The sequence below is a fragment of the Aspergillus clavatus genome, genomic scaffold (genome assembly GCF_000002715.2).
Source record: "Aspergillus clavatus NRRL 1 1099423829800 genomic scaffold, whole genome shotgun sequence".
NCBI classification, from domain to species: domain Eukaryota; kingdom Fungi; phylum Ascomycota; class Eurotiomycetes; order Eurotiales; family Aspergillaceae; genus Aspergillus; species Aspergillus clavatus.
The window spans coordinates 2263900-2290049 of NW_001517099.1; the positions used below are offsets into that span (position 1 = coordinate 2263900).

Consider the following 26150-nt stretch of genomic DNA (forward strand, 5'->3'; position numbering starts at 1 on the left):
CAGGCCCCTGAGACCAAAGGAAAGATTACGAATCTCGATAAGAATCGGCCATCGTTTACTTCCAGGTTTCATTTTGCCAAGATAGGCACATTTTTTCGGATCTGTGGGTTTGGATGGGGACGAGACTCATCCGCCTCCCTTCACATACCCGTAAGAAGGGGAGATGCAGGAGTTTCCTGCACTCATTCTGCTGCAAGAGCTGCCAACAGACGATCATTTTTTTTTATTCCATTCCCACAGTCATGCTTGAACCACCATGCAGCGACTTCATCATTCGTTGCTCCAGTTGCGACATAAATCCCCATTGAAATTCTTCTTTCTGACTGCTGCTTTCATCCTCGTGTGCACATCTCTCCTGTTCTATTCGAGACCTGGCGATGCCACTTCTTCCTCAAACGATGACCTCGTTCACCCTCTCCCTTCCAACAGCAACAGTACCGACAGCAAGGATACTTGCTATGTTGATATCGACGCCCTGAGATCATACGGGTACAATTCATCCGCCCAATACGCTCGACTCGAGATTGCCGTCGAACGAACAGCGAACTTCTCGGGATTCTCCGATACCCTCGATGCCCGCTTCCCCAAATACCAGTCTGTTCGTCTGGATCAAGTCGCCCATCGGGAACCGTTGCCGCAGAGAGTATGCTCTCCTGCGGTGACCATCCAGGCCCCGCTGCCGGTTGCACCCCCCAACGCGTCCCACATCCTCTTCGGCGTTGCCACGACCCTGGATCGATTGGAGGAGTCCCTGGATGCGTTTGCGCACTGGGCGGCCGGTACCGAGACCCGGATCTATGCCTTGGTGGAGGAGGAAGTTTTGTCGTCGGTACAGAGGGTCCAGCGACTGGCGGAGGCAAAGGATATCCGTCTGGTCATCATTGATCGGGCAGATGAACGGCTCGATCGGTACTTCTATCTACTCCGCGTCCTACTCAAGTACCGCGACGCATCGACGCAATGGGCCGTCCTGATCGACGATGATACCTTTTTCCCGTCGATGAAGAACCTGGTGGATCGGCTCGCAACATACGACGCGAGCAAACCACAGTACATCGGAGCTCTGACGGAGGATCTCGCGCAGATGTTTAGTTGGAGCTTCATGGCGTACGGAGGGGCTGGGATCTTTCTCTCGATGCCAATTCTTGAGCAGCTCGACAAGGTCTATGACGAGTGCAATGCCTTCAAAACCACCGGAGATCGTCGGGTCGCCATGTGTATCTACGAGCACACGACCACGAAGCTCACGTGGGACCGTGATCTGTACCAGCTGGATCTCCGCGGCGACGCATCTGGCTTCTACGAGTCTGGCCGCCCGCTGCCGCTCTCGGTGCATCACTGGAAATCGTGGTTCCAGGCCGACATGGTTGGTCTGGGCCAGGTGGCGGCCATCTGCGGCGACTCCTGCCAGCTCCATCGGTGGCGGTTGAAGGACCACTGGTTTCTCGTGAACGGCTTCTCGATGGTCCGGTATACTTCGCCGGATCCATCCGACTTGATGGAAAAGACCTGGGAGGATAGCAAATACCGCGGCGGCGATGGCTTCGCATTCAGCCTTGGTCCCTTCCGAGGGAAGGACGAAGGCAAGGTATCCTTTCGCCTGCGCAGCGCATGGCAGCAGGCAGGGACTGTGCGACAGATCTATGTTCATGATCTGGGGCCTGAGAAGCCTCCGGAGGTGCTGGAGGTGGTGTGGAAACCTGCGTCTGCGTGACCTTGCTATTGTCTGAATCAAGCTTTTATGGGATTTTAATAATATCGACAGCTGCCGACATACATACTTATAGGATAGACGAATCCTTGAGCTTCAGACGCTCAAGTTGTGGAACCTTGACAGGACTCATGTTCCGGCCGCTGGTCGTCTGTGTAGATAGTTCTGGGCTTGTGGGGGGATAGGATAGTAAAGAAACACTGAGCCTCTGGCAAAAACACACACACACACACACACACACAATCCATCTATCTATCTGAATCTCAATCTGCGGATTGAAATGAGAGGAGCAGATTACCACGGCTAAGCTTCTCCGGACCAACAGGTGAGGATGCTTGCGAATTCCCACCAGAGAATAAGCAGTTGCTGCCCCTCTTGTCTCGATCTGGCCTCAGGCTGTCAGGCTCTCTTTGTTCCGGAGATTGATTTCTTTGGCGCTCTTCTTTCTCACGGTTTCTTTAATGGATTGATATCGATACTCCGTGTATATCTCTTCGATCAAATTGTATATCCCCATTCCCATCTCCACTCCAATTCTGGCTTGATCCCAGCCCAGCCAGTCGAGTGCGGCGGAGTATCTGTGATTGTTGACTTGATGCACGTCCCGGCGCTATTCAGCCAGTCAGTCAGTTCCCATCACATCCTTAGACTCTAAGATTGCGCAGCTTCACCTCAATCAATCACTTTCTTTCTCCTTTTTTTTTTCTTCCCCCCCCCCCTCCTCCTCATCTTTTCGTTTCTTTTCTTTTCTTTATATTCCTCGCCCCCTCGACTTTTCCAGCTTTCCCTCTTTTTGTTCCACCTTTGCTCCCACCGATCGTTCGTCTTGTTCGGTGCCTGCGGCTGCGCTTTGTATTGCGGGGCTCTCTCTCCGACTAAACTACTGGCAGCTGCCATTCCACCACCGTTGTCTCAGTCGTATCGGATCTCTTTCCTCTTCGGAAAAGCCTTCAGAGCGATCTAAAGCTCGTTGAATTTTTCTCTTCCGGAGGAGAATCATTCGACCTCGTCCCTCGTTGACGCAGCAGCATCGCCATTCGAAAGCCTCCGCGTGGCCTCATACGACATTCGCTCACTTCTTGTTTCCCCGCCCCTCTCGCCCCCGGCATTGTTCTCAATCGATCCGCCGGAAACCCCGTCAGGTCTTGAATCATGTCTGATATACACGGCCGCAAGGTCTTCAAGGTCTTCAACCAGGACTTTGTCGTTGATGAACGCTACAATGTGACCAAGGAACTGGGCCAGGGTGCATACGGTATTGTCTGGTAGGTCTGCGTCCGAATACAAGCCACGCGACCGTTGTGTTTTCCACCCGGGGGTTCTCTTGAGCGTCTGTCGCTTCCTCAAGACTGTTGTACACAATTCCGGTTGGATGGACATGATCGGGTGTCTTTGGAAATCCGTCAATGATTGAGTGCTGACGACCGTTCATGTTGATAGTGCTGCCACAAACGTTCAGACAGGCGAAGGCGTCGCTATCAAGAAGGTGACCAATGTCTTCAGCAAGAAGATCCTAGCCAAGCGCGCCTTGAGAGAGATCAAGCTCCTCCAGCACTTCCGAGGCCACCGCAACGTATGTCAATCGCTGTAGCGACCTTTTGAATAAGGGCCGACGGGGCTGATCGATGGTTGCAGATCACTTGTCTATATGACATGGACATTCCACGACCGGACAATTTCAATGAGACCTATCTCTATGAGGGTGGGTTGTCTCTTAACCCTTCGTGATATCTCGGACAACTGCTGACTCGACCCGAAATGCAGAGTTGATGGAATGCGATCTGGCTGCGATCATCCGTTCGGGCCAGCCCCTGACCGACGCTCATTTCCAGTCCTTCATCTACCAGATCCTGTGCGGTCTCAAGTATATCCATTCCGCCAATGTCTTGCATCGAGACTTGAAACCCGGTAACCTGCTGGTCAATGCGGATTGCGAGCTTAAGATTTGTGATTTCGGCCTGGCCCGTGGTTTCTCGATCGATCCCGAGGAGAATGCAGGCTACATGACCGAGTATGTCGCGACACGTTGGTACCGTGCCCCTGAGATCATGTTGAGCTTCCAGAGCTACACCAAAGCCAGTATGTTCCATTCCCTTGAGCCTTCCCACCCTTGTTAGATCTCTGTGCTAACTTTTGCTGCAGTCGATGTGTGGTCCGTGGGGTGCATCCTGGCAGAGCTGCTCGGTGGCCGGCCCTTCTTCAAGGGCCGAGACTACGTCGACCAGCTCAACCAGATCCTGCACTATCTGGGTACTCCGAACGAGGAGACGCTCAGCCGTATCGGCTCTCCTCGGGCCCAGGAGTATGTGCGCAACCTGCCTTTCATGCCCAAGGTCCCCTTCCAGCGCCTGTTCCCCAACGCCAACCCCGACGCCCTTGACCTGCTCGATCGCATGCTGGCCTTCGATCCGGCGTCGCGGATCTCCGTCGAGGAGGCGCTGGAACACCCGTACCTGCACATCTGGCACGACGCCTCGGACGAGCCCACCTGCCCGACGACGTTCGACTTCCACTTCGAGGTGGTGGACGACGTGCAGGAGATGCGCAAGATGATCTACGACGAGGTGGTGCGCTTCCGCACGCTCGTCCGGCAGCAGTCGCAGGCGCAGGCCGCCGCCGCCGCCCAGCAGCAGCAGATCGCGCAGCAGACTAACGTGCCCATCCCGGAGCACCAGCAAGGCTCCTGGAAGCACGAGGACCCCAAGCCTCAGGAGGCGAGTGCCGCGGGCGGCCATACGAACGATCTGGAATCGTCCTTGCAACGGGGAATGGACGTGCAATGAACCGTCCACCGAAGCAATGTAGGTTGAGTTTGTTGCTGTCTGTTGTTGTCGTCGTTGTTGTCGATATGAAGCTGTAAGCCTGGTTTGAACTCGAGGATGCTTCTCCTCTCCCCAAATTCATGTAGAAGATGGCAAGCATAGGGTATCCATGCTAGATGTGTATTGGCCGCACCTGTTCTGCCCTTTAGTTTATTTTATACTATACCTATCATTGTCCCGTGCCAATGCATGCGAGGGAAGATATACATATCATAGACAACGAATTACGAGCTACATGAGTGGCATTTGCAATCGATTGCACCGATCGGATCATGACTCATATAGCAATTATAGATGGCTACTTATTCCAGATGAATAGATAGATAGATAGGTAGATAGATAGATACATAAATCAAAGGGTATCGCCCCCAAGTACTTTCTCCCACAAAAAGAAAACTAGTAGTAATACCCCTGCCACCAAACAGCCATACACGCCGCCACAACCAGATCCAACATCTTGATCCCCTCGTCCTCGATGATGAGCTTGCCCAGCTTCGCGCTCTTGCCGCGCATGCCGCCGCCCGCGGGCTCGCGCGCCAGCGAGAGATCAAGCCGCTCATCTGCGCTGCTCGTGCTGCTGGCGGAGGGTTTGCGGGTGTGCGATGGGGTCGTGGTCGTGGTTGGGGGTGGGGTCGGGGTTGGGGGGGATGTGTTGTTGTTGGCGCTGGCGCTGGAGCGGGAGCGTGGGCGAGTGTAGCTGTTGGGATTCAGGAAGTGGGCGAACGAGGCGCGCTTCGAGGCTGGATGGTTGGGTTGTGTGGCGGACATCGAGGCAGGGAATGAGGAGTAACCGAGCGTGTCGGAGGGGGAGTCTTTGAATGCGGAGGTCTGGCTGAGGGCGAATGGGGAGCTGTGTGAGGCGCTGGGCTGGCGGTGGAGGTGGCCGGCCTGGAAAGGGGTGTTGAAGCGGATTTCCGCGACGGTGATGGCTGGATTGGGGGGTGGGGATGGAGCGTCGGGTCCCGAGGGATGCGACCCGTTGCCTGGATAAGACGGGGTGGGAATCAGGTGTTTGCATTTGAGACTGCGGCCGTTGACGCTGGTCGAGAAGGTGCAGATGCCGTTCCATGGCGATGTGAAGGTGTAGTAGCCGCTTTTGAGCTTGGAGTGGCCCTGCCCGTGCGGTCTGCCTGGGCTATGGTTGAATGTGTCTATAGAAGCTCGGCTGGTTGGCATATCCATCAAGTCGCGTGAGTCGTCGTCGCGCCGGTGCTGCGGCCTGGAAACGCAAAGCTGGCGGTGGAAATGGCGTGGCCGTGATGTGCCTGTGGGCGGTACCTCAGTGGAGGCTGTCTGTGTAGGGGGTTTGAAATTGGATAGTGAGATGGGTCTTCCGTCCGACGGCAGATTTATCCCGAGACTCTGAAGCGAGAAGGGCTCGTCCCGGGCGAGGAACCTGTTATACCCCGGTGTCGAGACCTCGATGTCGACGGCGCCGCCGTCGATCCGAGGTGTTGATATAGTTGCCACGTTCCATTGACTGCCGTGCGAAGGATCGCGACGGATGAGCGTGATATAAAAGCCGGGTCTCTCTGCCGATTTGGAACGGACGTGAGGTCTCCTGTTGGGTGACCGTGCCGGGCTTCGAGACGGGGACCCTTGGCGTATGTATGATGACGACTCGTGAGATGTATGGGGCCTTAATTTGGGTCGAGAGGAATCCAAGCTGTGACGACCAGCGGACAACGCTTCATACCGTTCTTTCCAGCTCTCGAGTCCACGGCTGTTCAGAAGCGCACTCCATCGATGATCTTTCCTCTGGCCCTGACTATTGACGAGCGTCTCAAACGCTTCTTCTCTAGATCCACGAGGCGGTTGTCGTGGCGGCAACTGAGGCGCTCCTGCCTCTGCTGTATTCCCGACTTGTGCATCCCCAAAAGACTGCTCGCAGACATCCGAAGCCCACCGAGGGGCAGCGCCAGCGGAGCCGGAGGAGGAGAAACCTGAGGGTAATAGCGGACGAGGCGGAGTTGAAGTAGGCTGAGGATCAGCAATTGGAGGATACAGCGGAATATTCTCCGGCTGCAGCTGCAACTGCAGCTGCGGCTCCTGCGCCGCAGCGAAAGATGCAGCTTGGGGGAGAGCAGGGCTCGCAGTATTCCCACTCCCTGGCACAGGTTTTCGGCGAACATTGTTCATCCGTGCAAACTCCGGCGGCGCTTCACCGGCTGCCTCTTTATGCATCCGTGCCTGTTGTTCTTGCTCATCCTCCACTTCCTGCAGCAGCATGTCATCTTCCGGAGTCGCAACATGGAGATAATACAGGGAGGCGTTTATCGCCTCCGCGGAGACGCTGAATTTGGTCGGTGGCTTGAGCGGTGTGAGGAATACATCTGCATCGGCGCGAGAAAGCCACTATTAGCATTTCCGGTGACTTCGATTGTGGTTTGCGCTCGTCGCATCGGAGAGCGGGGCACTGCTGGGAGCGTACCTTTGCTTCCGGGAACACGCACGATATAGAGAACGAGAGGATCGAGCTTCTTCTGGGTAGGGTTGCGAGGATACGCCGGGGGATTAGAAGCTATCGCAGTGATGGAGGAAAGAGATCGAGCCTCCACGGGACCGTGCGAGAGATTGGGGGTTGACGACGCGGGGGACGAAGCAGGAGCTGCATCCGCCGTGGCGTCGGCTCGCGCCATTTATCTGGGGTATCGGAATTGCAGTGAAAGATAGAGGATGTAGGCGCCGATATTGGGAAAGATTGAATATCTGACAAGGACGAGAAAGACAGACCTAGCCAGTAGTCCTGAGGGAAAACAAACAACGGCGGAGATGCCGGGATGGTTGGGCAGTTGCGGAAAGCCGCCAAGAGAGAGATTTAAATCCTAGCGACGATCAGCATCGAAACGTTTGGAGGTCTGAAATTGGAGGATAGGAGTGAAATAAGAAGACAGATCACAGAGCAAGATGGAACTGAAGGTGTCCCTGTGGAGTCTGCCTGCGACAGGAAGAGGCGAAAGTTTCAAAAAGGGAAAATAGTTGCCTGGAGCTGTTGATCTACACGGCCGAAAAAGTGGCAGATGCCAAGTATGTCATTCAAAATGGTATCTCAAAACACAAAAATAGCTACAGAAGAAACTATGCTCGTTGCTGAATCCGGGATTAATCCATAGAGGAAAGTGGAAAATTCAAGGAATGATGGCCTTCAGCCAGGGGAAGGTCCCGTTGCGCGATACAAGCCCAAGAATATAGTAATATTAACTCCAACCTAAACCTTCCAAAGAAACAATTCAGCCTTTGTATGATGAAGCGCCGTGTTTTTAGACCACGGTCTCCGACCGCTCGTTCGTCGCAATGACCGGCACAGGGAGACCACGGTCGGGACTCTGCAGCACCAGTTGCTCGTGGCGTCGCGCACGTAGGAAATCACTGATTGCGCGTATCAGGATGAACCAGCCGACAATCATCAACACGTAGGAGATCCACTCGTTTGTCGTGATCGCGGAAACAGCACCACCTCCACCGTCGGAGCCGGAGGTGTTTTCCGATACCGCATTGGGATCGAAAGTGTGGCTATTGGGATCCGACGGAGCGACATAGTCCGCACCGCCATCGTCTCCCCGTGACTCGTCGCCTCCTTTCATGTAGAAACCGTACTGCACCAATGTGAGGCCGAGACCAGCTCTGCTACCGTTTTTCGCTGCGTGTGTGGTGTGAAGGAGGTACGTCAGGAGGAATCCGACGAGCTGGAAGGACATGGAGATCATTGCGTTCCAAACGAAGGAGAAGACGGAGCCGACCGGCAGCCCATCTACGTACACCTCGTCGGACGAGATGCCAGGAGCCAAGATGGTGGTCTCCCAGTACGGTGGGGTGGCATCTGCGGCGGCTTCCTCGTAGGACTACAAAAAAAAAGTCAGCTTTAACTTGCGAAGGAGTATAATCTGATATCACACATACCGGTGGTAAATCCTCGTTCTTCTCTCCCCGTTCTGGCTTGGCGGCCAAGTTGGCGAATACTCCATCATTCGAAGAATTGATCACGCGGCCCGGGCCTGGAGAGGTGTTGAAACTTGGTAGGATTGTTAGTCTTCGCTGGAGACCGTTACTAGGCTGGCTGGGTTGCTGGGATGACTGTTCATAGCTTGCTGCAGACGACGAGGAAGCGCCACTGTTGGCTGGTGAACGAGATGGTTCCGGATGTGCCCGCATCAGCCGCTGTCGGTCATCGGGTTCGTCATCTGCCTCTGAATCGCTTCCATCGCCAAAGGCGTCGGCGAGCGTCTGGTCTGCATCGTTTCGATGATTGTCATTATTGTGGAGAAGGCGTCTTGACGTGAGAGAGGAGGAACGAGAGCGAAAGGAGGGCGGTGGGGAGGATGGTGTTGCAGTCGTATGAAGAGGGATTGCCGAATGGGAGTCGGCTTCCTCGTCGTCGTCTCGAGCGTTAACCTATCATTTTACATTGTCAATACCTTGATCGATCCGTATGGGATTAATGAGTGGAGGGCGGGCTGCTGCCTTACCCGCTGATAGCGCTGCGAGCTCATGATGAGCTGAGCGAGGAGAACGAGGATTGGAAGGGCAGTCTAGGTTGGAAAGCAATAAATAAGGGAACAAAGGTTGGGGATGAAGAAAAGAAAAGGGATGTGATATCCGATGAATGAGCGTCCGTTGATGAAGGGCAGGAAGAGAATGGTGGAGGCGATGGAAGGGGATCGACGACTGTCCCAGAGTGAACTCAGCGTCGTCTCTCAGTAATCAATCAGGCGGAGAGTCACGGGCGGATAAGGAGTGTGGCGGTGCGGTGCGGTGCGGTGACGGCCTGACGGCCTCAGGCATCCACCGTGATTGCTGGATTTCCGCAGATGATTCTTATTATCGTCTCAGTCTATCTATCTCAAACAACTTGCCGGACCCCATTGACATCTCTGCGGTTCTACGGAACTATAGCTTTTTATTCATTCCATCGCGTTCTCATAAGAGAGTGCGCCTTCCATCCTCACTCTCAAAGCCAAAAAGTCCGAGGACCTCTCCAGCCAGATCATCATGAGCAAACCTCCCGTGAGTTGACCAGCTCCCAGCATCATGCCTGACACACACGCACTAACTAGTCTTTTCAGGTCAACCCACAAGCCATCCAGGCGCGTCTCACACAACTCCTCAAACTCTGGCCCTCTGACCCCGTCCGCCCGGCCTCTGTCTCCGTCCAGAGCTACCTCCAATCCCGCCTCTCCCAGACCACATCCCCGACCGCGCAGACACCAGCAGCCCCCAAGGGCGAGATTTCACAGGCGTCGCTTAACGCGCTCTCGTCGCTTCTGGAAGATCGCTACGCCAGACGATACCCGTTACCACCCAAGCTGCGGCGACCGGCGAGTAACCCGGACCACTACGATAATGTTGTGAGGGAGTTTGAGGAAGCACCGGGACGTGATTTCTGGGGGAGGGTAGGGAAGAGGCTCAAGGGGTTGTTTAGATTCTCATGATCTGCCACGGGGCGTGTGTAGGGTGTATGATGGTGTATCAAAAAATGGTGGTTTGCTATTATGGGTGAGGTTTGTTTTTTTTTTGTACTATAGCGGCATGGGGTTGTGTACTAATATAGTCTGGTAGCGGGATCAAGCCGTCACTATCTACAGAGTACTCCGTAGAAGATTGACACTGCATTTGTTGTTCGGGTACAGAACATTCAGCTCTCTCAACCTGGCCGTTCGACTTGGTCGATGCCATCCTCCTGACCTATCGTCTTCGCTTACCCTCCGCATCCCCGCAGTCACCGACTCTCTCTAAATACCCTCTGCTGACAGCTGAATAGCTTCGTCAACAACTCAGTCCTCCAGGATCAAAGCAATATCCTTCTCTTTCAGGGTTCAATGTACGAACTCTGAATACGAGTTCTGACATCATTCGATTCGAGATGTCTCATTGTCTCTGAAACGCCACCATACAGCTTCATTCTCTGTCGCTAATATGGCTCTTGGCTGCAGATCAGCTGCTGCTCATCGTATGTCTGCATGTTCCATGCAGCATAAGAGATGTATATATATATAAAACAATCATGACCAGCTGAGATCTGCAAATCTCATCTCGCCATCACTATCCCATCACCATCGCCATCATCACTATGCATTTCTCACTTCTTGCTACGCTTGGCCTCCTCGTCGCCGTGACGGCCAAACCGCCAATCAAAGCAGAACCCAGGGGCTGTTCCGCCCCGGACCTGTGTAACGGCGAGCCCTGCCCTGCCAGCAAGACCTGTGCGACATTCACCAAGTACTCACCTACGACAGCGACCATCACAACCTGTATCCCCACCCCGACCTGTCTCGGCGTCTACCGTAAGTCTCAGTCTCAGCTACGTGCTTAGCGGATATGTGGGGAAGAGAGAGAGAGAGAGAGAGAGAGAGAGCTGCTGACCGTCAACCCAGAGGGCTGCTCGTCCGGCGGCCAGGTGGGCAATTGCTGCTCCGGGTACTGCGCAGCGACGAAATGCCGGTCCACGAGTCCGAAGTGGCCGAACTGCGCGGAGGATTTCCAGCTGTGTGACTCGGATACGGATTGTTGCTATAGTACCAACAAGTGTATTGAAGGGATTTGTCTGCGGCCTACTTGATTCTGGTTTACTTCTTTCGTTTCGTTTATCTTCATGACTTATGACGGGAGAGGTAGTGGTAAGTAGATAATGAATTTTTTTTTTTTTTTTTTTTAAAAAAAAACCTATCTGCTAGGAACATATCTCATCTCTCGTCTCTTGTCTCGCGATCGTGTTGGAACTCATTTCACTAGGGGGTATCTAGCAGTTGAGGTTGACGGCTATTCAAGGTTAGTGCCGGTTTTTTTTTGTTATTCGAGATGAGAAATGGAGACTTACCATTGGCAAACAGGGCATAGGTATCAGCGTTGTTCAGGGCATCGCTGGTGCTCAGAGCAGTGGCGGCCTGGTATCCGTAGCCGAGATCATCGGTGCCGGGCGAGTAGACGCCGGGGGCGTGGGTGAACTCGTGCAGAGTGGTGGTGGCCTGGTCCTGCGCGTGGCAGGAGCGGGCCAGGGCAGGCAGGTCGGAGTAGTAGATGTCGCAGTTGGCGACGATGTTCTTCGAAGGGAGGGTATAGGCAAGCACGTTGGGGTCGCAGTATCCGTAAGGGTCACCGCAGTAGTACGTGGTCTTGCCGGAGGACGTGGAGCCGGCCTCCCTGGCAACCGCGCGCAGACGGGCGGCGACGGTGCTTCTCGTCGCAGACGAGGTGGTCTTGAAGTACTCGGAGAAGCGGGACGAGGAGCCCGACTCGGCAGCGCTCGCGGCAGCGTTGGCCAGCGAGACGGTGTTGCGCAGGGCAGTCTGGAGGGCGGTGGCCCTGCTGCCGGAGCACGAGGCGACCTTTGTTCGGCGGTCCAGGAGGTTGATGGCCGCAGGGACGGCGGCAGCCTTGGCGCCATCGACCTCCAGCTCGATCTCGTTGGAGGTGAACGGGATGTAGCCCGAGACCTTGTTGTCCTTGGTGAGAGGGACGACACCCTGGCTGCGGACGGTGACGACGCCACCCTCAGTGAGATCGGCGGTGCTGGCGATGTCGAACTCGTCTTCGAAGGTGGCACCGGCGGCCAGGGTGGTCAGGACATCATCGGTGAGGCCCTTGTTGCGGAAGCGCAGCTTGATGCCGTTAAAGGGGACCTCGGTGGCTGCCATGGTCAGTGAAAGGACTTTGGAATCGAAACACGAAACACATACCATTGCGGAACAGGGAGACCTTCTTGACGGGGGCAGCGTCACGGAAGAAGTTCAGGTGCACAAAGGTGACCTCCTCGGCGCCTGTGTTCTTGACCACGGCCTTGACGCGAGTGTTGTCAATCTGGCTCAGGGTAACGTCCAGAGCTGGGGCCTTAGCGGGAATAGCCAGAGCGCCCTGGGCCAGGGCCAGGATGGCAGAGGCAAGAACTGTGAGTTGCATTTTGTCCAAAGCGTGAGGGAGGAGATGAGATGATGAGATACGAGGCGATACCGATGCTGATGCTGATGCTGATCAAGAAACAAAAAACATCCAGAATCACCGGAATCGCCCTCATATTTATAGACGAGAACAAAGATGGATGGCATGGCCTGGAATGGGACATTGATGCCCCTGCCTCAGTCTCATGAACAGCGCAATCTATCTCGACCCGGAGATGCCGACCAAAACAGAAGGTGACATCTCTGGATGAGTGAGTGTCGACGATAAGGCCTCTGAACTTCATGATTTGATTCTTTCCGCGACTCAGATGAAGAATCCGGGACGACTCTGGCGCAGCCAAGGCGGCACATACAAGGCTTGTATGGGGTAGATGCCCATTTAATGCCAATTGAGGCGCCAAGACGCCCTAATAGTGACAAAAGAGGCTTGGCCCGCCGGAAAGCCGCTCTTGGCTGTTTCTTGTCTGCAAGAGATATGAAGAAGAGGGAGATGCCAAGGAGAATTGATGAAATAAAGAGACATGAGGTCAAGGCGCCGCCGCCGGTCTCCGCTGTAGTTAGCTGACGATCTATCTCTATGGTTCTGCAGGCGGTCATGGTGTCATCTGCAGAGGTGTTAGCTGGTGTACTTCAGTAGACAATACAGGATTCAGGATCTAGGAGAGTGAAGCATGAAGATGCGGAATCAAGGAAGTCGAAGGCAAAGAGAAAGAGAACGCGGAAGAGAAGAGCGTGGGTTGAGGCTTGGAGAATCCCCGGAGTCTCTGTATATCTCTCGAGTCACGACTAGCTGTTTCACTAGACCGAGACAAGTGAAGCAATATCCAGATATAATCCAATCCAATCCAGACCTCGACATGTCGATCATCACACCTTATCAGTAGTGCCTAATATCGCGACTCGAGTCTCGACGCTGCAGAAATGCTACCCAAGAACTTCCCGTCTCACCCGGTCCCCTCTTTTCCGCGGGTCTACAAAGTCGATACAAGCAGAGATGGGAATAGACGATAGAAGTGTTGATCACCTCGCTGGATAATCACTCACACCACTCAGACCACTGCATCTCTCTCTCTCTCTCTCTCTTTCTCTCCCCCTACACCTACGTCTCTCTCGCTATCGAAATGTCTGCACTACAGGTGACTCTCTCCCCCAGCCCTCCTACCACTCAACCCATTACTCTCCCCATCAATATCGCCATCCACAATCCAACTACCAACCCGATCACCTTTCTCAACTGGGGCACTCCCTTTGACCCTCGCGCCGATCTACTGGGCGTCTTCCAAATCAACGATACAAACACCGATACCTCGCTTCCACTGGATACCATCAAGATCTCGCGAGCCCTGCCTCCATCCAAAGACGACCTCGTCGAGGTCCCTGCCGAAAGCTCTGTCGAAAAAACAGTGGCAGTGCCCAATGTGCCCCTCGAGGAGGGTCACGAGTATGCGGTTCAGGCAAAGGGGATCTGGCACGGGCTGTGGGAGTGTCGCAAGGACGACGTGGCGGACTCGCATCTGAAGGACCTCAAAGGTGCACAGGGGAAGTTTGAGTCTGAGAAGGCTGTGTTTAAGTTCTAGTAGTCCAGGTTGCGAGTGTGGTACATGGAACATGGTGCATGTGTAACGACACCTGTCTATTTCTCTCTCTATATATAATGCTTCATCTCCAAGCCCAGCTGAGTTTCTGTACTCAAGTCAAGTCCATCCGTAGAAAAGATGTCCCCCAACATCTCCACCGACGCCCAGCGCGTCCTCGACATCCTCACCAACGGCGGCATCGCCATCATCCCCTCCAGCGTCGGCTACGGCATCGTCGCCACCGACCCCTGCGCCCTCGCACGTATCTACACGGTGAAACAACGGGCCCCGCATAAACGCCACGCCATCATCGGCAGCTACCCCCTGCACCGCGCACTCCACCTCCTCCCGTCGGAGAAACAGGAGCTCACGCGCGCCCTGACCGTCACCCTGGACCTACCCCTTGGTATCATTGCTCCGTATCGCGCTGATCATCCCCTTCTCCGCAATCTGGACGCGGAGACCCTGTCCCAAAGCACCGTGGGCCATACCGTCGCCATGCTCGTGAACGGTGGGCCGTTTCAGGAGGAGTTGGTTCGGTTGGCGACCGCTGCGGGGAAACTGGTGCTGGGGTCGAGTGCGAATATCTCCGGACAGGGAACCAAAGCGGTGGTGGAGGAAATCGAGGAGGAGGTGAGACGCGCGGCGGATGTGGTGGTGGATTACGGACGGGTGCGGTATGGAAAGCCGCGGGCGTCGTCAACGATGGTGGATGTGGGCAAGATGGCGCTGGTGCGGTTTGGAGCTTGTTATGAGGTGATTCGCGATGTGATGAAGAGGTTTTATGGGGTGTTCTGGCCGGAGGATCCTGGCAGGGAAGTGTTGTTTTCGGGAAGGTTGAATGAGATGTCTGCATCGATTCCGTGATATATTATAGGGAGAGCAAATTTTCATTCGAGGACCACATTCTAGTGACAAATCAGCTTGGTGAATTGAATGAGGGAGGAGACCGAGGTGAGATGAAGATGATATATCAGAGAGCATACGAAAGAAGCCATTCGGATGATTTGATTGGAATCGATAGATGCGCATCTGGTAGACATCTGAATGGGCTCATATGTCCTTTCTGCAGTTATCAGAAAAGGTAAGAGAGCCCTTCCATCAGACGGAAGATCTACAGAGGTATGAGGCGTGCAGATATCCATCGGCATAGCGTATGAGCTATTCCAAACCACGTACCTGACCGTTTTGGATAGCCACTGCCGCCGTTGACACTCGGGGAATACAGGAAGGATGAAGCTCCTTGTAATTTGGAGCATTATAAGATTGATGCGGTGTTAAACCTGCCGATCGACAGTTCAGTCTGGCTATCTGAGCAGAGTATCTATGCCATCCTATCCCCTATCGTACATAGGAGGTGATCAATGTTCAGCCACGGATCCTCGGGTAGCTCCTTCGCCGTCTTCCTCTCCTCCAGAACCCACCGCAACATTGACCTTATGAATTGACGAAACTGCTGTCTATCTTGTCCAGTTAGATTCTCCTCCGGATCCTCCAAAGTCGTCGATGGTACAGAGACACCACCTGCACCCAGCCATTGATCTGACAAAATTAGCTTAGCTTCAGCTACCAAATGCCTTGCAGAGAAAAGACAGACCATCTTTGTCAAAGACGTTGAATGTTCCCTCGTTTCGCTGAAAAAAGTGAAGTGGTGGTAGGCTGAGATACGCCACCATCTCAGCAACATGATGGGATGGCGAGCACTCCCATCTTCGTCCAGAGCATTGAACAAATGCTTGTTCTCAAAGATATCCCAGATCTTGACTTGTCAGCGGAATCATTATCGCTGTTGGCTCACGTACCATGGCACCAACATTCCATATGTTAGTGCTGAACCTCCAGGGCATGTCGAAAAGTACTTCCGGGGCCGTGTAGATATCGGGTTGAATATTCCCTCTGTAAGATTCGCCAATTCAAACCTCGCCAAGACTGCATAGTATAGGTTGACCCCATAAGTCGTTGCTTGGTAGTGGAAGCTTTCGCGAGGTGTATATAGTGCGGTTGTTCTCCACGACCTTTCGCGAACTTGGATGTCCCCTCTCTTCCTTTTCGAACTCTGTCAGTATTTTTTCATCGTCAATACTCAGCATGATGTTTGAGGCCTTGATGTCTAATGTGTTGTTGTCTCGGGTCCTGAAACGAAATGAAGTAATAAGGGACCTACCACAATAGATGATGCTTGCATTACTGTGATGGAAGTTGAGTGTTTGAAGAGGTATATTAAGATTTTTTTGGGTAGTGGCTCTCACTCAGTTTACAAGATTTGACCCTCATTCATAGTGCATTGATCAACATATGCATTGGGGACTGTACCAAGCATCGGTAGACTTCATGTGGACTATAAAGATCAAACATATCATGAAGATCCCTGAATGAGATGCTGTGATTTCTATCTAGGTGCCAGGTGTGCAATGCTCATGTAGGTGAGCTTGATCATGTGGAGGCTGGCACCGAGCAAAGACGTAAGAATGTGCCAACCGAGTTACATTCTTACCCATCAATGAGGAGCCAAAGACTGCCGCAGGACGGGCAGTCTTTGGTGATTGCCCCGCTCTCCATGAAGGTTTGTGTGAACTTAGGCGTCAAGAAGAAGAGTTCACCCAGTTTAAACGCAAGTATGCCCGGCAGCCGTCTATCACAAAGGGACATTAGTAGAGTTACCTTGCTATGACCTTACGATTACTCTCTGTTTGCTTATTCTTTCTTTTCTATTTTGTTTTCTCCTGTTTACCTCCTGGCTTCTGGGCAGGAGACTGTGGATAATGGTTCTGCCACGATTTGACTATTGGGAGACTGGAGTAACTTATCGAGAAACTACTCTACTCAGAAGGAGAGAAAAGAGAAAATTCTTGGGGAGGCTGTTGAAAGTTTCCTTAAGTCGCCAGTGGCTTCTAATTGCAGAAAACCCTTTCAATATAAAATCTACATGCGCACTATGCTAACGTGGAAACCGACTACTTTGGTGCGACACAAAGAATTCCACCGCCTCCTCTCCTAGACGTATCCTGTAGATATGCTGGCAAGGTTTCAAGCTCCTTGCGAAGCGCGTCCTGGTCGTCGCATTTCCGAGCCGTGTCAAAGTCAATGAGCACAGCCTTTGAGCCACGAATGAGAAAATTGAATCGATTTATGTCACCATGCAGGATACCCAACTGGTGTAGTCGGCACAACGTCTGTTGGCAGGCAGTAAGCTCACTTAGACCGGCGTGCCGAGCATTCGTGAAGCGTTCCATTAAGAATCCAATCACCCGATCTCCTTCCGTCAAGTGGCCTAAAAACCGTGGTCCAATGCCACGGCCATCAATCCATTCGTAGGCAGCAGTCTCGTTCTCTAGGTATTGGATCTCCCACTCGAAACGCACGAACTTGGCGACGACAACTGTGTCGAAGCGTGAGCATGTGACTTCGTAAATCCCTGTTCTCAGCTTCTCTCCTACCACAATGTCCAGGTAATCGACGTAGATTCCGTGCCACCGATGGCTAACGGAAGGGAACTGAGTCCGACTAGCAAAGAACGGTTGACCATTATTTGTGTCTCTGGCCACCAACCCATCATTCCAATCTCCAGGCGGGATCTCCGGAAGAATGGAAAGCAGAGACGGGCCGAAACACATATCCTCCGCGCTGTACAGACCGGGTTGGACGGTGAGGTATTTGATGGATCGACCATCGACCCGAAGGCGGAAGAAGCTCTGGTCATTTTCATCGACCTCCGCCTGGAGGACTTCCACCTTCGGTTTACTGCCCATTATCACAGTTGAGAAAGACGAGCACTAGTAGTAGGGTAGTACTAAGATAGAGAAATGGGCCTGCAGTTGTGTGCAGCTTGCAAGTTAATTGAAGTGAGAATCGATCCTGGAGCAGGACTAAGCATTCTCTCTGCGTCTGAATCTAGTGATAATGTCCAAAAGCCTCTGGCCGACAAGAAAAGGACTTTAATGTGTAGTTTGGAGAGACCTTGTAGGGGAACCTTGTTGCTGTTATTGTTTTGGGACGAAGGGCCTGGTGCTAAAGCGGAAAAGAGTATTGGGCTGGTTACCATTCATTCAGACAGTGACAGTGAGTAGTGGTAAAGAACTAAAGGAACGGGAGACAGGTAGGTCACCCTGAATATTAACCACTAACTTTAACTACGACTCTACCATGGTGTATTATAATAGCTTAAAAGAGAAGGGTTTAAAGACTTATAACCTATTATAGAGATAGAATATCCCTAAATAAGATACTTGAATTTCTATCTAGATTCTAGGTGCTAGGTATATAATGCTTATATATATAAGCTTATAAGCTTAGTAAAGGTCTTAGCAGGCAGGTGCTGACTAATAGTAGGGTAGGGTAAGCCTCCCTACAACATTTATGAATACCAACAAAAATCAGTAGAATTGCTCTGCTTTGTAAAAAGGGAGCTTCTCCTCTTCCACAGGGGCTATACTGTTGATCAGCGGTTGACTACTCATGCAGCGTTGGAGCTTAAAGCATCATGGCTCACTCGGAAACCCTCGAAATCTGACATAGAACGCACCGTATCGAAACATGACCGGGGATTCTCGAGATAAGAATTGCTCTCTATATACAGGACGAGCTTGACGGACGTTTGAGTCATGTTGGGAGGATCCTTTGGACAGCACTCCTTACTGTCTACTTAGTCCTGGCAGAGACAACCCATGAAGCTGAACAGTGGGATTGAGCATTTCAGGTGTACTCCGGAGTAGAATCATTCTTGCTTCAAGAATAGAATCTAATTCTACAAGTGACACGCGTACCTGCTATCGACTTGCAGCTGCAGGATCCGTTAGTGCATCCAGAATGCAACATCCTCCCCCGCGCTTATCTCCATCCCGAGGTACTTTCTCCCCTTTACGCGGGGAGCGTTACGATCCTAGCAGAAAACCCACGCGGATCATCTTCATCCTTCCAATCTGCTTTGGATGTTCTCCAATGGCACTTCACGATCCGTCACCGTGGCATCGTCCATGCTGATCATGCAACCTCACTCGGACTCCGAGGAGGCTCTAACCCCGAATGGCTTCATTTGGCGAGTCTGCAGAGAGATCCGTTGCTCCGAAATGCATATATAACGCGGCTTGAGTTGAGAGCACTCTGCGGTAGATAGTATACGACGTCCAACTACATACAACACACAACACCTCACGATGAAGTGGACTACGCTCCTCTTCCCCGTCCTTGCCGTCGCGCACACCACCACCACCACCACCACCACCAGAACCATCAGCACGAGCCACGTCGCCTCCCATGTCATCTACTCTTATCCAGGCGTACAGCCCCCCTCCGACCTCCTAGACCTCATCTCCCAAGGCAAAGTCGGCGGCCTCATCCTGTTCGGCGAAAACGTCGACGACAACCTCCCCGCCACAATCCAGTCCCTCCAGGATGCCTACGCTTCCAGCCCGGCCTATCTCGGCACCCCGCTCCTCATCATGACGGACCAGGAGGGCGGCGAAGTTGTCCGTCTCCCCGGCGGGCCAGCCCTGTCTGCCAAACAGGTCGGCGCCTCGGCCAACCCGGCCAAGACGGCCAGCCAGACCGGCGCGCAGGCCGCCGCCGTGCTGGCCAAGTATCACAATAACGCGAACTTGGCCCCCGTGCTGGACGTATACCGCGAGAAGGGCGACTTCGAGGACCGCTACCAGCGCTCGTACGGGAATACCTCGGCGCTGGTGAGCGAGTGTGCCACGGCGTTCATCACTGCGCAGCAGAAGGCGGGCGTGATCGCGACGGGGAAGCATTTCCCCGGTCTCGGGGCGGCGGGCGCGGATGAGAATACCGATGTTCTACCCGTGAGTATTGGGCTGGACCTGGAAACGTTGCGCGAGGTCGACGAGGCCCCGTATAAGGCGGCCATTGCCGCGGGGCTGGAGATGGTCATGGCCTCGTGGGCGGTCTACCCGGCTGTGGATAAGAAGCCGGCGGGGTTGAGTACGACATGGATTCAGGGGGAGCTACGTGGGAGACTCGCGTTCAAGGGAGTGACGATCACGGATGCGATCGAGGCGGGTGGGTTGACGGGCTACGGGAATGACGCCGAGCGCGGCGTGTTGGCGACGCAGGCCGGCATGGATCTGATCCTCGCGGCAGCAAGGAACGTCACGCAGGGCGAGGCAATTGTAGATGCACTAGTGCAGGGGCTGCAAAGCGGGAACATCAACGGGGAAGCTTTCGATGCTGCAACGGCGCGCATTCTGGATTTGCGCAAGAAATACGCATGATTGGGGAGCCGCCACTCCACTCCACTCCAACTTTTCTCGATATCTCTCTTATACATAGAAATAGCAATAATCCCCCGCTCGCGGATCCATCAACTCCCGGATCTTCCTTGCCCGATCCAGAATCCCAAACTCCACCTCCGTGTCGAGCGTCAGCAACGGCGCCCATGGCGGATCGTAGATCCAACCCGTCCCGTTCAGCGCATACCGCCGCTCAATGCCCTGGTCCTGCCACAGCGTCCAGATCCGGTCCACCATACCATGATGCAGAAAGAACACCGGGTCCTGCACCGACGAGAACACGTCCGTCATCGTCGGGCCCAAGGCGATATGGCCGGCCGGATGCGCACCGACCTGCCCGGCCACGCTGGGATCGAGCACGCGCAGAAGCTCCGAGATGGTGCGCGAGCGCAGCATGTCCTGCACGACGGATCCGTTGGTGTAGCGCCGCAGCAGCACCTGGTTGAAGCTGCGCTGCAGACACCGCGGGTTGTAGCGGAAGGCGTCCTGCGAGAGCGGTCGGTATAGCTGGTCCAGGCTGACGAGCTGGAAGGGGCCCAGATGCGTGGGCCAGTCGGCGAAGGGGCCGCCCGTCACGCATCCGCCGCCGGTCCCGCGGCCCATGCAGCCTTCTGGGGTGCAGATGGTCTGTTCGTTGGGGTTGTAGGCGCCGTCGCCGGAGAGCGAGGTGGGGCTGTTGTCGAAGAGGGCCGTGTGCGTGAGATTGACATTGTCATAGCGCGACCAGTCCCAGTACCTGGTCCGTCAGTACTTGGGATTTCATCAATTGGAAGGGGGGGGGGGTACGCACGGCAGGTGGCCAGTGTATCCACATTCATCGCGCAAGGCCTTCTCGAAGAGGTACAAGAAGTGTCGGTGCCAGGGGAGGAGGAGACCGTCGTTGTGGATGTTCGAGGTGTAATTGATGTGCGTTCTATCTGGTCAGCATACTGCTCTTCCGGGGAAGGCCGTCCACATACGCGACGAAGTCGTCGAATCGGTCCTTCACGCCTGGATACTTATCACCGGGTAGGACCGACGGCAGCTTTCGCATGCAGAACACCGCATCGATGTACCCCGTGCGCTCTCGTTTAGTCAATGCCCCCCTATCTTGTCAGAGCAGACTTCGAGTCGAAGCTTGGAAGATTTTACACACCATTCTTTGCGCACGCCCACCGTGAAGGGGTTGCAAGGCGGGTCAACGGGGAACGCAATTGCTACGGCGAGAAGAAACACAATGAACAGCATCTTGTTCTTGTCGCGTCAATCAACGGGGAAAAGGGCACGAGGACTGCTATTTATGTGAATCGGTAGATTGGCAGCAGACAGGAGCCCTAATGCTTGGGTAAATGGTGCCACCTGCGTGCCAGGTTCTTTTCCTTGCCCCAACTGCTGCCATCCTCGTTGCTCGAGTGGATCGATTCGCAAAAGTACTGGAAGAAAAAATGATTCTCCTACTGCTAGTTACACAGTTCTAGCTGCTCATTGGTATGTAGGGATCATAGCTCCGGTTTATGGTCCCCTCCGTCCTCGCAGAACACACTCCAGATCGGCACCGGCTCGTCACTTGAGTGATCTCCTGGTTGGAGGAGAGTCGTTCGTCCGATACACATGGGACCTCTAGTATTCACAAGTTTAGCTTTTGTCTTTCATCAGATTAGATGTAGGATTTGACACTTTGAAACCAAAATAGAGGGAGGACGTACGTGAAGAAGCGACACGGCGTCTTGACCGAGACCGTCAACACCTCGCTACACAAGATTAGCATCGACCACGAGTTTGAAATCTTCCGAGTTTGAGAAACGCACTAATCGCCCAGATTATGACAATCATCCATCGGCACCGTCACTGATTTGCTGCCCTCTTCCGTCGTCTCCAGTCCAATCTGCAAGAATCCTTGTTAGCCTATGTCTCTTTCAAAATTTCGGTCCGGATCGGCGATTCTAACCGTCGTGTTCTTGGCGGCTGCCGACAGAGCAAAGAACAGGATGCTTAAGCCAGGATGCATGTTGACTAGTAGGGGGGCCAATGGATTCTATGATAGAGAATGAGCGATTGTTGGTTTTCGGCGCCGATGTTATTTATAAACCCCCTAGCCAGGGGTATCAAGGGGCAACAAACAGGTGCCGAGCCCTTGCATTTCTTGACAATAACATCAATACTCTTGGAATTTCCAAGAAATCATTGAATTGTGTGACACAGGAGGATCCACGGCAATTTTTCCTCTCCAGGAATAGGCCATGGTTGGCGGTGATAGCATTGGTACAATGTTCATGGTCAAGTGCTGCCGCACGAGGTTCAAGATATAAAATGGGAGACGAGACGGGTTTGGCGCCTCTTAATCTTGACTGTTTGACCCTCTGGAACTTTTATTTCCACAGATCCCTGCTCCTATCAAGCAAGGTTCGTTTGTTGACAAGGTTGGGACTTTAAAAGCAGTAAGCAGCAATTCCCCTGGGCGCACTACATAGACATTGCTTGCCCACGAGATATACCTCTTGTGGATGCCATCAATCGGATTCTGGCATAGTCTATGCATTGGTCGTCTGCACTAGATTTAAGCTACCACGGCGACTTAGGCTTGTCAACCATGGATACGCGGGACTCACAGTCGTGCTGGAGCTCCGACATTCACCACATACCAAGTGCTCGCAAACGAGACAGGGCAACAGTGAGAACGCCAGAATATTTTTGGATCCGCAGGAACAACACCCCCAGTGCAGCGTCGGGGGTTTGATTTCTGGCTGCTTTGACATGTGTGCTAGCAGGATCTCAGAGACATCGCGCCACTGTCTCTTGACTGCCCATCTCAGGCTGCAGGAGCCGAATGCATCCTGAAGTCGCGGATTTGCACCGGCCTCCAGCAACCGCTGCACAACTGGCGTTTGGCCTCGGAAGGAAGCGACAATCAGTGGGGTGGCGTTGCCACGCCCACCGCGTGCATCCACCTCGACTCCAGTCTCGATGAGTCTATTGACCACAGGCAACATCCCGAACGATGCCGCATAATATAATGGCGGTGTGATCAAGGCCTGTCGGACCGGCGCTTCGTAGAGCAACACCTGCACCCAAGACGTATAATTCCCCCCTTTCTTTTGTTTGTGTGTATCAAGGAGCATCATAATCTCGTCGATGTCAGATTTCACGAGCAGAGGGCCAAGTGGTCCGTCTGACCTGCAATGCATCGCCCAATTCTCAGATGCATAACCGAGCAAAGGGAAACTGGTCAAACGGCTATCGAGAGAATCAAGATTCGGACAGGGCTGCTGGAAAGCGTCCAGCATCAAGTACGTCAAGCATTTTTCGTATATCTGGCGTGAACCTTCGACCTCGGTCAAGCTATAAAAGGCCGCTGGGCCATCTCGGATAGACTCCGACGTTAAGAACGTCTTGACTGAGGAATGTGCCAGTGTGACCACAGAAAGATGTTCATCATAGACAACCAATCCTTGACATATTGACAGGATGACAGACGGGTCGAAAAGCCTACAGTCGTCATCAATCGTCTTTTCCCCCTTAATCAAGACCAGTGCCTCGCTAAGCGCGGACAATTTGATCTCCTGGAACCCAAAAGTAAGCCAGAGAAGTGTTTCTCTTGCGAGCTCTCGGTCGTATGCCGGAATACGACACAGAATAGATTCATAAGTGCCGTGCAAACTTCCTGGCATGGTCTCCAGAGCCCTGATGACGTCCCTACCGGTCCTTTGCGCAATCAACAGGTCGATCTGGCATTGCACATATCGGAACCTTGATAATGATTATTCAGCGTGTTTCGTCGTTAGAGCGGGTTGTGTAAACTTACATCCCATGGGCTTTTTCGATCAAGGTGTTTTCAATTTGGCGTTTGGTGTGCTCTGGTAGCCGACGAAGAGTCGGAACGGATTCTAGCTGGGCGTCGAGGAAGGCCTGAATGTCGTCCTTGTTTGTCGATGGCATCATCTGAATTTTGCAAACCCCGAAACTTCCATCCAATGGAGGGAAAGACGTGCTGCTGATCATCATGTGTATATTTGATGCTCTAAGTAGAGTCACCAGAGCTTCAATGATTGATTCGCTTTCATGACTCTCGTTGACGGCATCGACAACGATAAACAGCTCTGTGAGCTGCTTCGTGTATTTCAGAATCAGCTTTATTAGGACATCGGGCGGAGGTAAGGCTTTCTTTCGGAAGTTGTCCGTCAAGTCCTGGAGAATACCCGGAAATGTGTTTGACAGCTGGACAAGCAAGGATCCGAGTAAATAAACCAGCTCCTGAGACGTGCTTGAGCGAAATGAGCAGTAGTAATACGCCAGCCTGCTGGACGGCCGGTCCGCAATGAGATCTTTGATTGCCTCTATTGTCGTTGAGCTTCATCTGCAGGTTAGCGAGTACTCAGACGCAGGATCTCTAACTTCATACCAAAGAACTGTCTTTCCTGAGCCAGCTGATATTCTTAGCAGGGGTCCTTGTAGTTAGCCACATTTACTTACACTTTCCCTCCAAAAAGAGCAGCCGAGCGTTGTCAGATGCAAACCATGATTTAAAAGAGCCACGAATGAACCAAGACCCAGTTTCAGGTTGCCAGACCGATCTTGCCTGCCGATGCGCTGATTCGACATCGACTGGGGAGATCCACTCCTTGACCTTCTCAAATTGAGTTTCTTCGCGAAAAGAGAAAAATTAGCGAAGCCATGAAGAAGTTCCAGCAGATCTACCTTGATGCATCTGTTTCATTTGTTTGCCCCAGTCGGCGATCGAGTCAATTGCATACGCCACGTCCTTATCCGCAGTCCTAGATATTGAATCGTTAAGCCAGTCAAACGCAGGGTTGGTGAGACGTACGTCTTATCATTCATGATGACCAGAATGAAGTAGGTTTTCAGCCTCTCCAACTGAGCGATGCTCCCTTGGAGACTTGCTTTCCTGCCCGGCCATCCCAACCGGGACAACCGGGACTGCCGCAACGATCGACTCATCAGATCCTCGAGGATCTCCTCCAGAACCGTATTGGCTTTGAGCAGCGCATCTCGAAAGGGCGATGGCGACGTATCGGATTTGAGGCTGCTATCTGCAATGCGCTCTATCCGCATTTGCTCAAACACGGCCTTGAGCGCGAAGAGCTCGCCGAATAATTCCCGAATCTCGCTTTTGGCATCTTTGACCTGCTTCGCAAAGTCGTAAACCTTGCCTGCGATCTCGATGGCTTGTAGGAGCAAGCCTGCAATCGACAGTGGATCAGCCATGGCTCGGGTGTTGCTTCATGCAGTGGAGGAGTTTCACGTACAATTGACTCGAAGGATTGTCAAAGAAAATTAAGTTGAAAATCGTGGTAACCAGTAGATACGTTAGTTGATTTGCTAAACGAGGCTGAGCGACACATCATCAAGGCTTTCTCCATTTTGCCAATCAGACGATGATCCACTCAGCGCGGACTGTCGCGGGGTAACAATTATCTTCATGTAGTTGATAACTGAAGATGTCTATATTTTGAATGAGAAATCTCAGATTGCGTATAGATATCAGTTGTAGATTCTGGAGCAAGGGAAGTGAGTGTAATCAAATTTTGATGATTGTGGGAAGTGGGAAGTGGGAAGTGGGAAGTAAATGGAATATATTGATATAGGCACGTGCTGAAGGACTTCCAGACTTCTCTCTCAGCTATCAAAGTCTCGAATCAGCTCCATACGTTGGTTGACACTTCCCTGAGAAGCAATAGAAGTTGAGGGAGATACACAGCCTCCTTTTGTTCTAGGATGGCTTCATCTCACTCCTCGAAAGAGATGGGCTAATAGATCAATCCATTCGGATCTCGCTGACCCTCTCTGACCGTCTCATCCTTGAAACCACGAATTCATACTGTTTCATCATGTATCTGGATACCAGTTAGTATCAATCGGGTGTACTTGAAACCCCTCCAAACTCCTACCCAAGGAGCATCTATCAA

General features: G+C 53.0%; 13 protein-coding genes across 13 annotated transcripts, besides 15 other annotated features; 7 read left to right on the forward strand and 6 right to left on the reverse strand.

Moving 5' to 3' along the window:
• Nucleotides 1-256: 256 nt before the first annotated feature.
• On the forward strand, nt 257-1714 carry ACLA_052660 (glycosyltransferase family 31 protein; the record flags this gene model as incomplete). The annotated part of the gene is made up of 1 exon (XM_001272218.1): nt 257-1714. The coding sequence occupies one exon, from the start codon at nt 257-259 to the stop codon at nt 1712-1714; it is 1458 nt and encodes a 485-aa protein (XP_001272219.1).
• A 214-nt stretch (nt 1715-1928) lies between these two features.
• Nucleotides 1929-1952: a microsatellite.
• Nucleotides 1929-1953: a microsatellite.
• Nucleotides 1954-2439: 486 nt separating this feature from the next.
• Nucleotides 2440-2464: a microsatellite.
• Nucleotides 2465-2863: 399 nt separating this feature from the next.
• Nucleotides 2864-4494, forward strand: mpkA (mitogen-activated serine/threonine-protein kinase SLT2; the record flags this gene model as incomplete). The annotated part of the gene is made up of 5 exons (XM_001272219.1): nt 2864-2976; nt 3152-3284; nt 3347-3413; nt 3476-3790; nt 3854-4494. The coding sequence occupies 5 exons, from the start codon at nt 2864-2866 to the stop codon at nt 4492-4494; spliced, it is 1269 nt and encodes a 422-aa protein (XP_001272220.1).
• A 348-nt stretch (nt 4495-4842) lies between these two features.
• Nucleotides 4843-4886: a microsatellite.
• Nucleotides 4849-4878: a microsatellite.
• Nucleotides 4887-4929: 43 nt separating the features above from the next.
• Nucleotides 4930-7172, reverse strand: ACLA_052680 (uncharacterized protein; the record flags this gene model as incomplete). The annotated part of the gene is made up of 2 exons (XM_001272220.1): nt 4930-6866; nt 6965-7172. The coding sequence occupies 2 exons, from the start codon at nt 7170-7172 to the stop codon at nt 4930-4932; spliced, it is 2145 nt and encodes a 714-aa protein (XP_001272221.1).
• Nucleotides 5137-5177: a microsatellite.
• Nucleotides 7173-7793: 621 nt separating the features above from the next.
• Nucleotides 7794-9023, reverse strand: ACLA_052690 (metal homeostatis BSD2 family protein; the record flags this gene model as incomplete). Its single annotated transcript, XM_001272221.1, has 3 exons — nt 7794-8375; nt 8434-8925; nt 9000-9023. 3 exons carry the CDS (start codon nt 9021-9023, stop codon nt 7794-7796), a joined length of 1098 nt encoding a protein of 365 aa, XP_001272222.1.
• A 249-nt stretch (nt 9024-9272) lies between these two features.
• Nucleotides 9273-9293: a microsatellite.
• A 229-nt stretch (nt 9294-9522) lies between these two features.
• ACLA_052700 (ubiquinol-cytochrome c reductase complex assembly factor 2) lies at nt 9523-9962 on the forward strand (the record flags this gene model as incomplete). Its single annotated transcript, XM_001272222.1, has 2 exons — nt 9523-9537; nt 9597-9962. 2 exons carry the CDS (start codon nt 9523-9525, stop codon nt 9960-9962), a joined length of 381 nt encoding a protein of 126 aa, XP_001272223.1.
• Nucleotides 9963-10563: 601 nt separating this feature from the next.
• Nucleotides 10564-10598: a microsatellite.
• A 2-nt stretch (nt 10599-10600) lies between these two features.
• Nucleotides 10601-11089, forward strand: ACLA_052710 (uncharacterized protein; the record flags this gene model as incomplete). Its single annotated transcript, XM_001272223.1, has 2 exons — nt 10601-10814; nt 10905-11089. The coding sequence occupies 2 exons, from the start codon at nt 10601-10603 to the stop codon at nt 11087-11089; spliced, it is 399 nt and encodes a 132-aa protein (XP_001272224.1).
• Nucleotides 10858-10884: a microsatellite.
• Nucleotides 10858-10885: a microsatellite.
• Nucleotides 11090-11163: 74 nt separating the features above from the next.
• Nucleotides 11164-11183: a microsatellite.
• An 86-nt stretch (nt 11184-11269) lies between these two features.
• Nucleotides 11270-12426, reverse strand: mep20 (putative penicillolysin/deuterolysin metalloprotease; the record flags this gene model as incomplete). The annotated part of the gene is made up of 3 exons (XM_001272224.1): nt 11270-11289; nt 11348-12157; nt 12207-12426. 3 exons carry the CDS (start codon nt 12424-12426, stop codon nt 11270-11272), a joined length of 1050 nt encoding a protein of 349 aa, XP_001272225.1.
• Nucleotides 12427-13487: 1061 nt separating this feature from the next.
• Nucleotides 13488-13520: a microsatellite.
• A 26-nt stretch (nt 13521-13546) lies between these two features.
• On the forward strand, nt 13547-14002 carry ACLA_052730 (uncharacterized protein; the record flags this gene model as incomplete). Its single annotated transcript, XM_001272225.1, has 1 exon — nt 13547-14002. One exon carries the CDS (start codon nt 13547-13549, stop codon nt 14000-14002), a length of 456 nt encoding a protein of 151 aa, XP_001272226.1.
• Nucleotides 14003-14140: 138 nt separating this feature from the next.
• ACLA_052740 (uncharacterized protein) lies at nt 14141-14869 on the forward strand (the record flags this gene model as incomplete). Its single annotated transcript, XM_001272226.1, has 1 exon — nt 14141-14869. One exon carries the CDS (start codon nt 14141-14143, stop codon nt 14867-14869), a length of 729 nt encoding a protein of 242 aa, XP_001272227.1.
• Nucleotides 14870-16956: 2087 nt separating this feature from the next.
• On the reverse strand, nt 16957-17751 carry ACLA_052750 (uncharacterized protein; the record flags this gene model as incomplete). Its single annotated transcript, XM_001272227.1, has 1 exon — nt 16957-17751. The coding sequence occupies one exon, from the start codon at nt 17749-17751 to the stop codon at nt 16957-16959; it is 795 nt and encodes a 264-aa protein (XP_001272228.1).
• Nucleotides 17752-19155: 1404 nt separating this feature from the next.
• ACLA_052760 (putative glycosyl hydrolase) lies at nt 19156-20229 on the forward strand (the record flags this gene model as incomplete). The annotated part of the gene is made up of 1 exon (XM_001272228.1): nt 19156-20229. The coding sequence occupies one exon, from the start codon at nt 19156-19158 to the stop codon at nt 20227-20229; it is 1074 nt and encodes a 357-aa protein (XP_001272229.1).
• Nucleotides 19200-19224: a microsatellite.
• Nucleotides 19200-19225: a microsatellite.
• Nucleotides 20230-20277: 48 nt separating the features above from the next.
• On the reverse strand, nt 20278-22234 carry ACLA_052770 (putative polyphenol monooxygenase; the record flags this gene model as incomplete). Its single annotated transcript, XM_001272229.1, has 6 exons — nt 20278-20983; nt 21038-21160; nt 21207-21332; nt 21933-21977; nt 22035-22111; nt 22175-22234. The coding sequence occupies 6 exons, from the start codon at nt 22232-22234 to the stop codon at nt 20278-20280; spliced, it is 1137 nt and encodes a 378-aa protein (XP_001272230.1).
• Nucleotides 22235-22757: 523 nt separating this feature from the next.
• On the reverse strand, nt 22758-25449 carry ACLA_052780 (uncharacterized protein; the record flags this gene model as incomplete). The annotated part of the gene is made up of 6 exons (XM_001272230.1): nt 22758-23973; nt 24029-24574; nt 24626-24650; nt 24697-24867; nt 24922-24998; nt 25049-25449. 6 exons carry the CDS (start codon nt 25447-25449, stop codon nt 22758-22760), a joined length of 2436 nt encoding a protein of 811 aa, XP_001272231.1.
• A 329-nt stretch (nt 25450-25778) lies between these two features.
• Nucleotides 25779-25807: a microsatellite.
• The last annotated feature ends 343 nt before the right edge of the window (nt 25808-26150 follow it).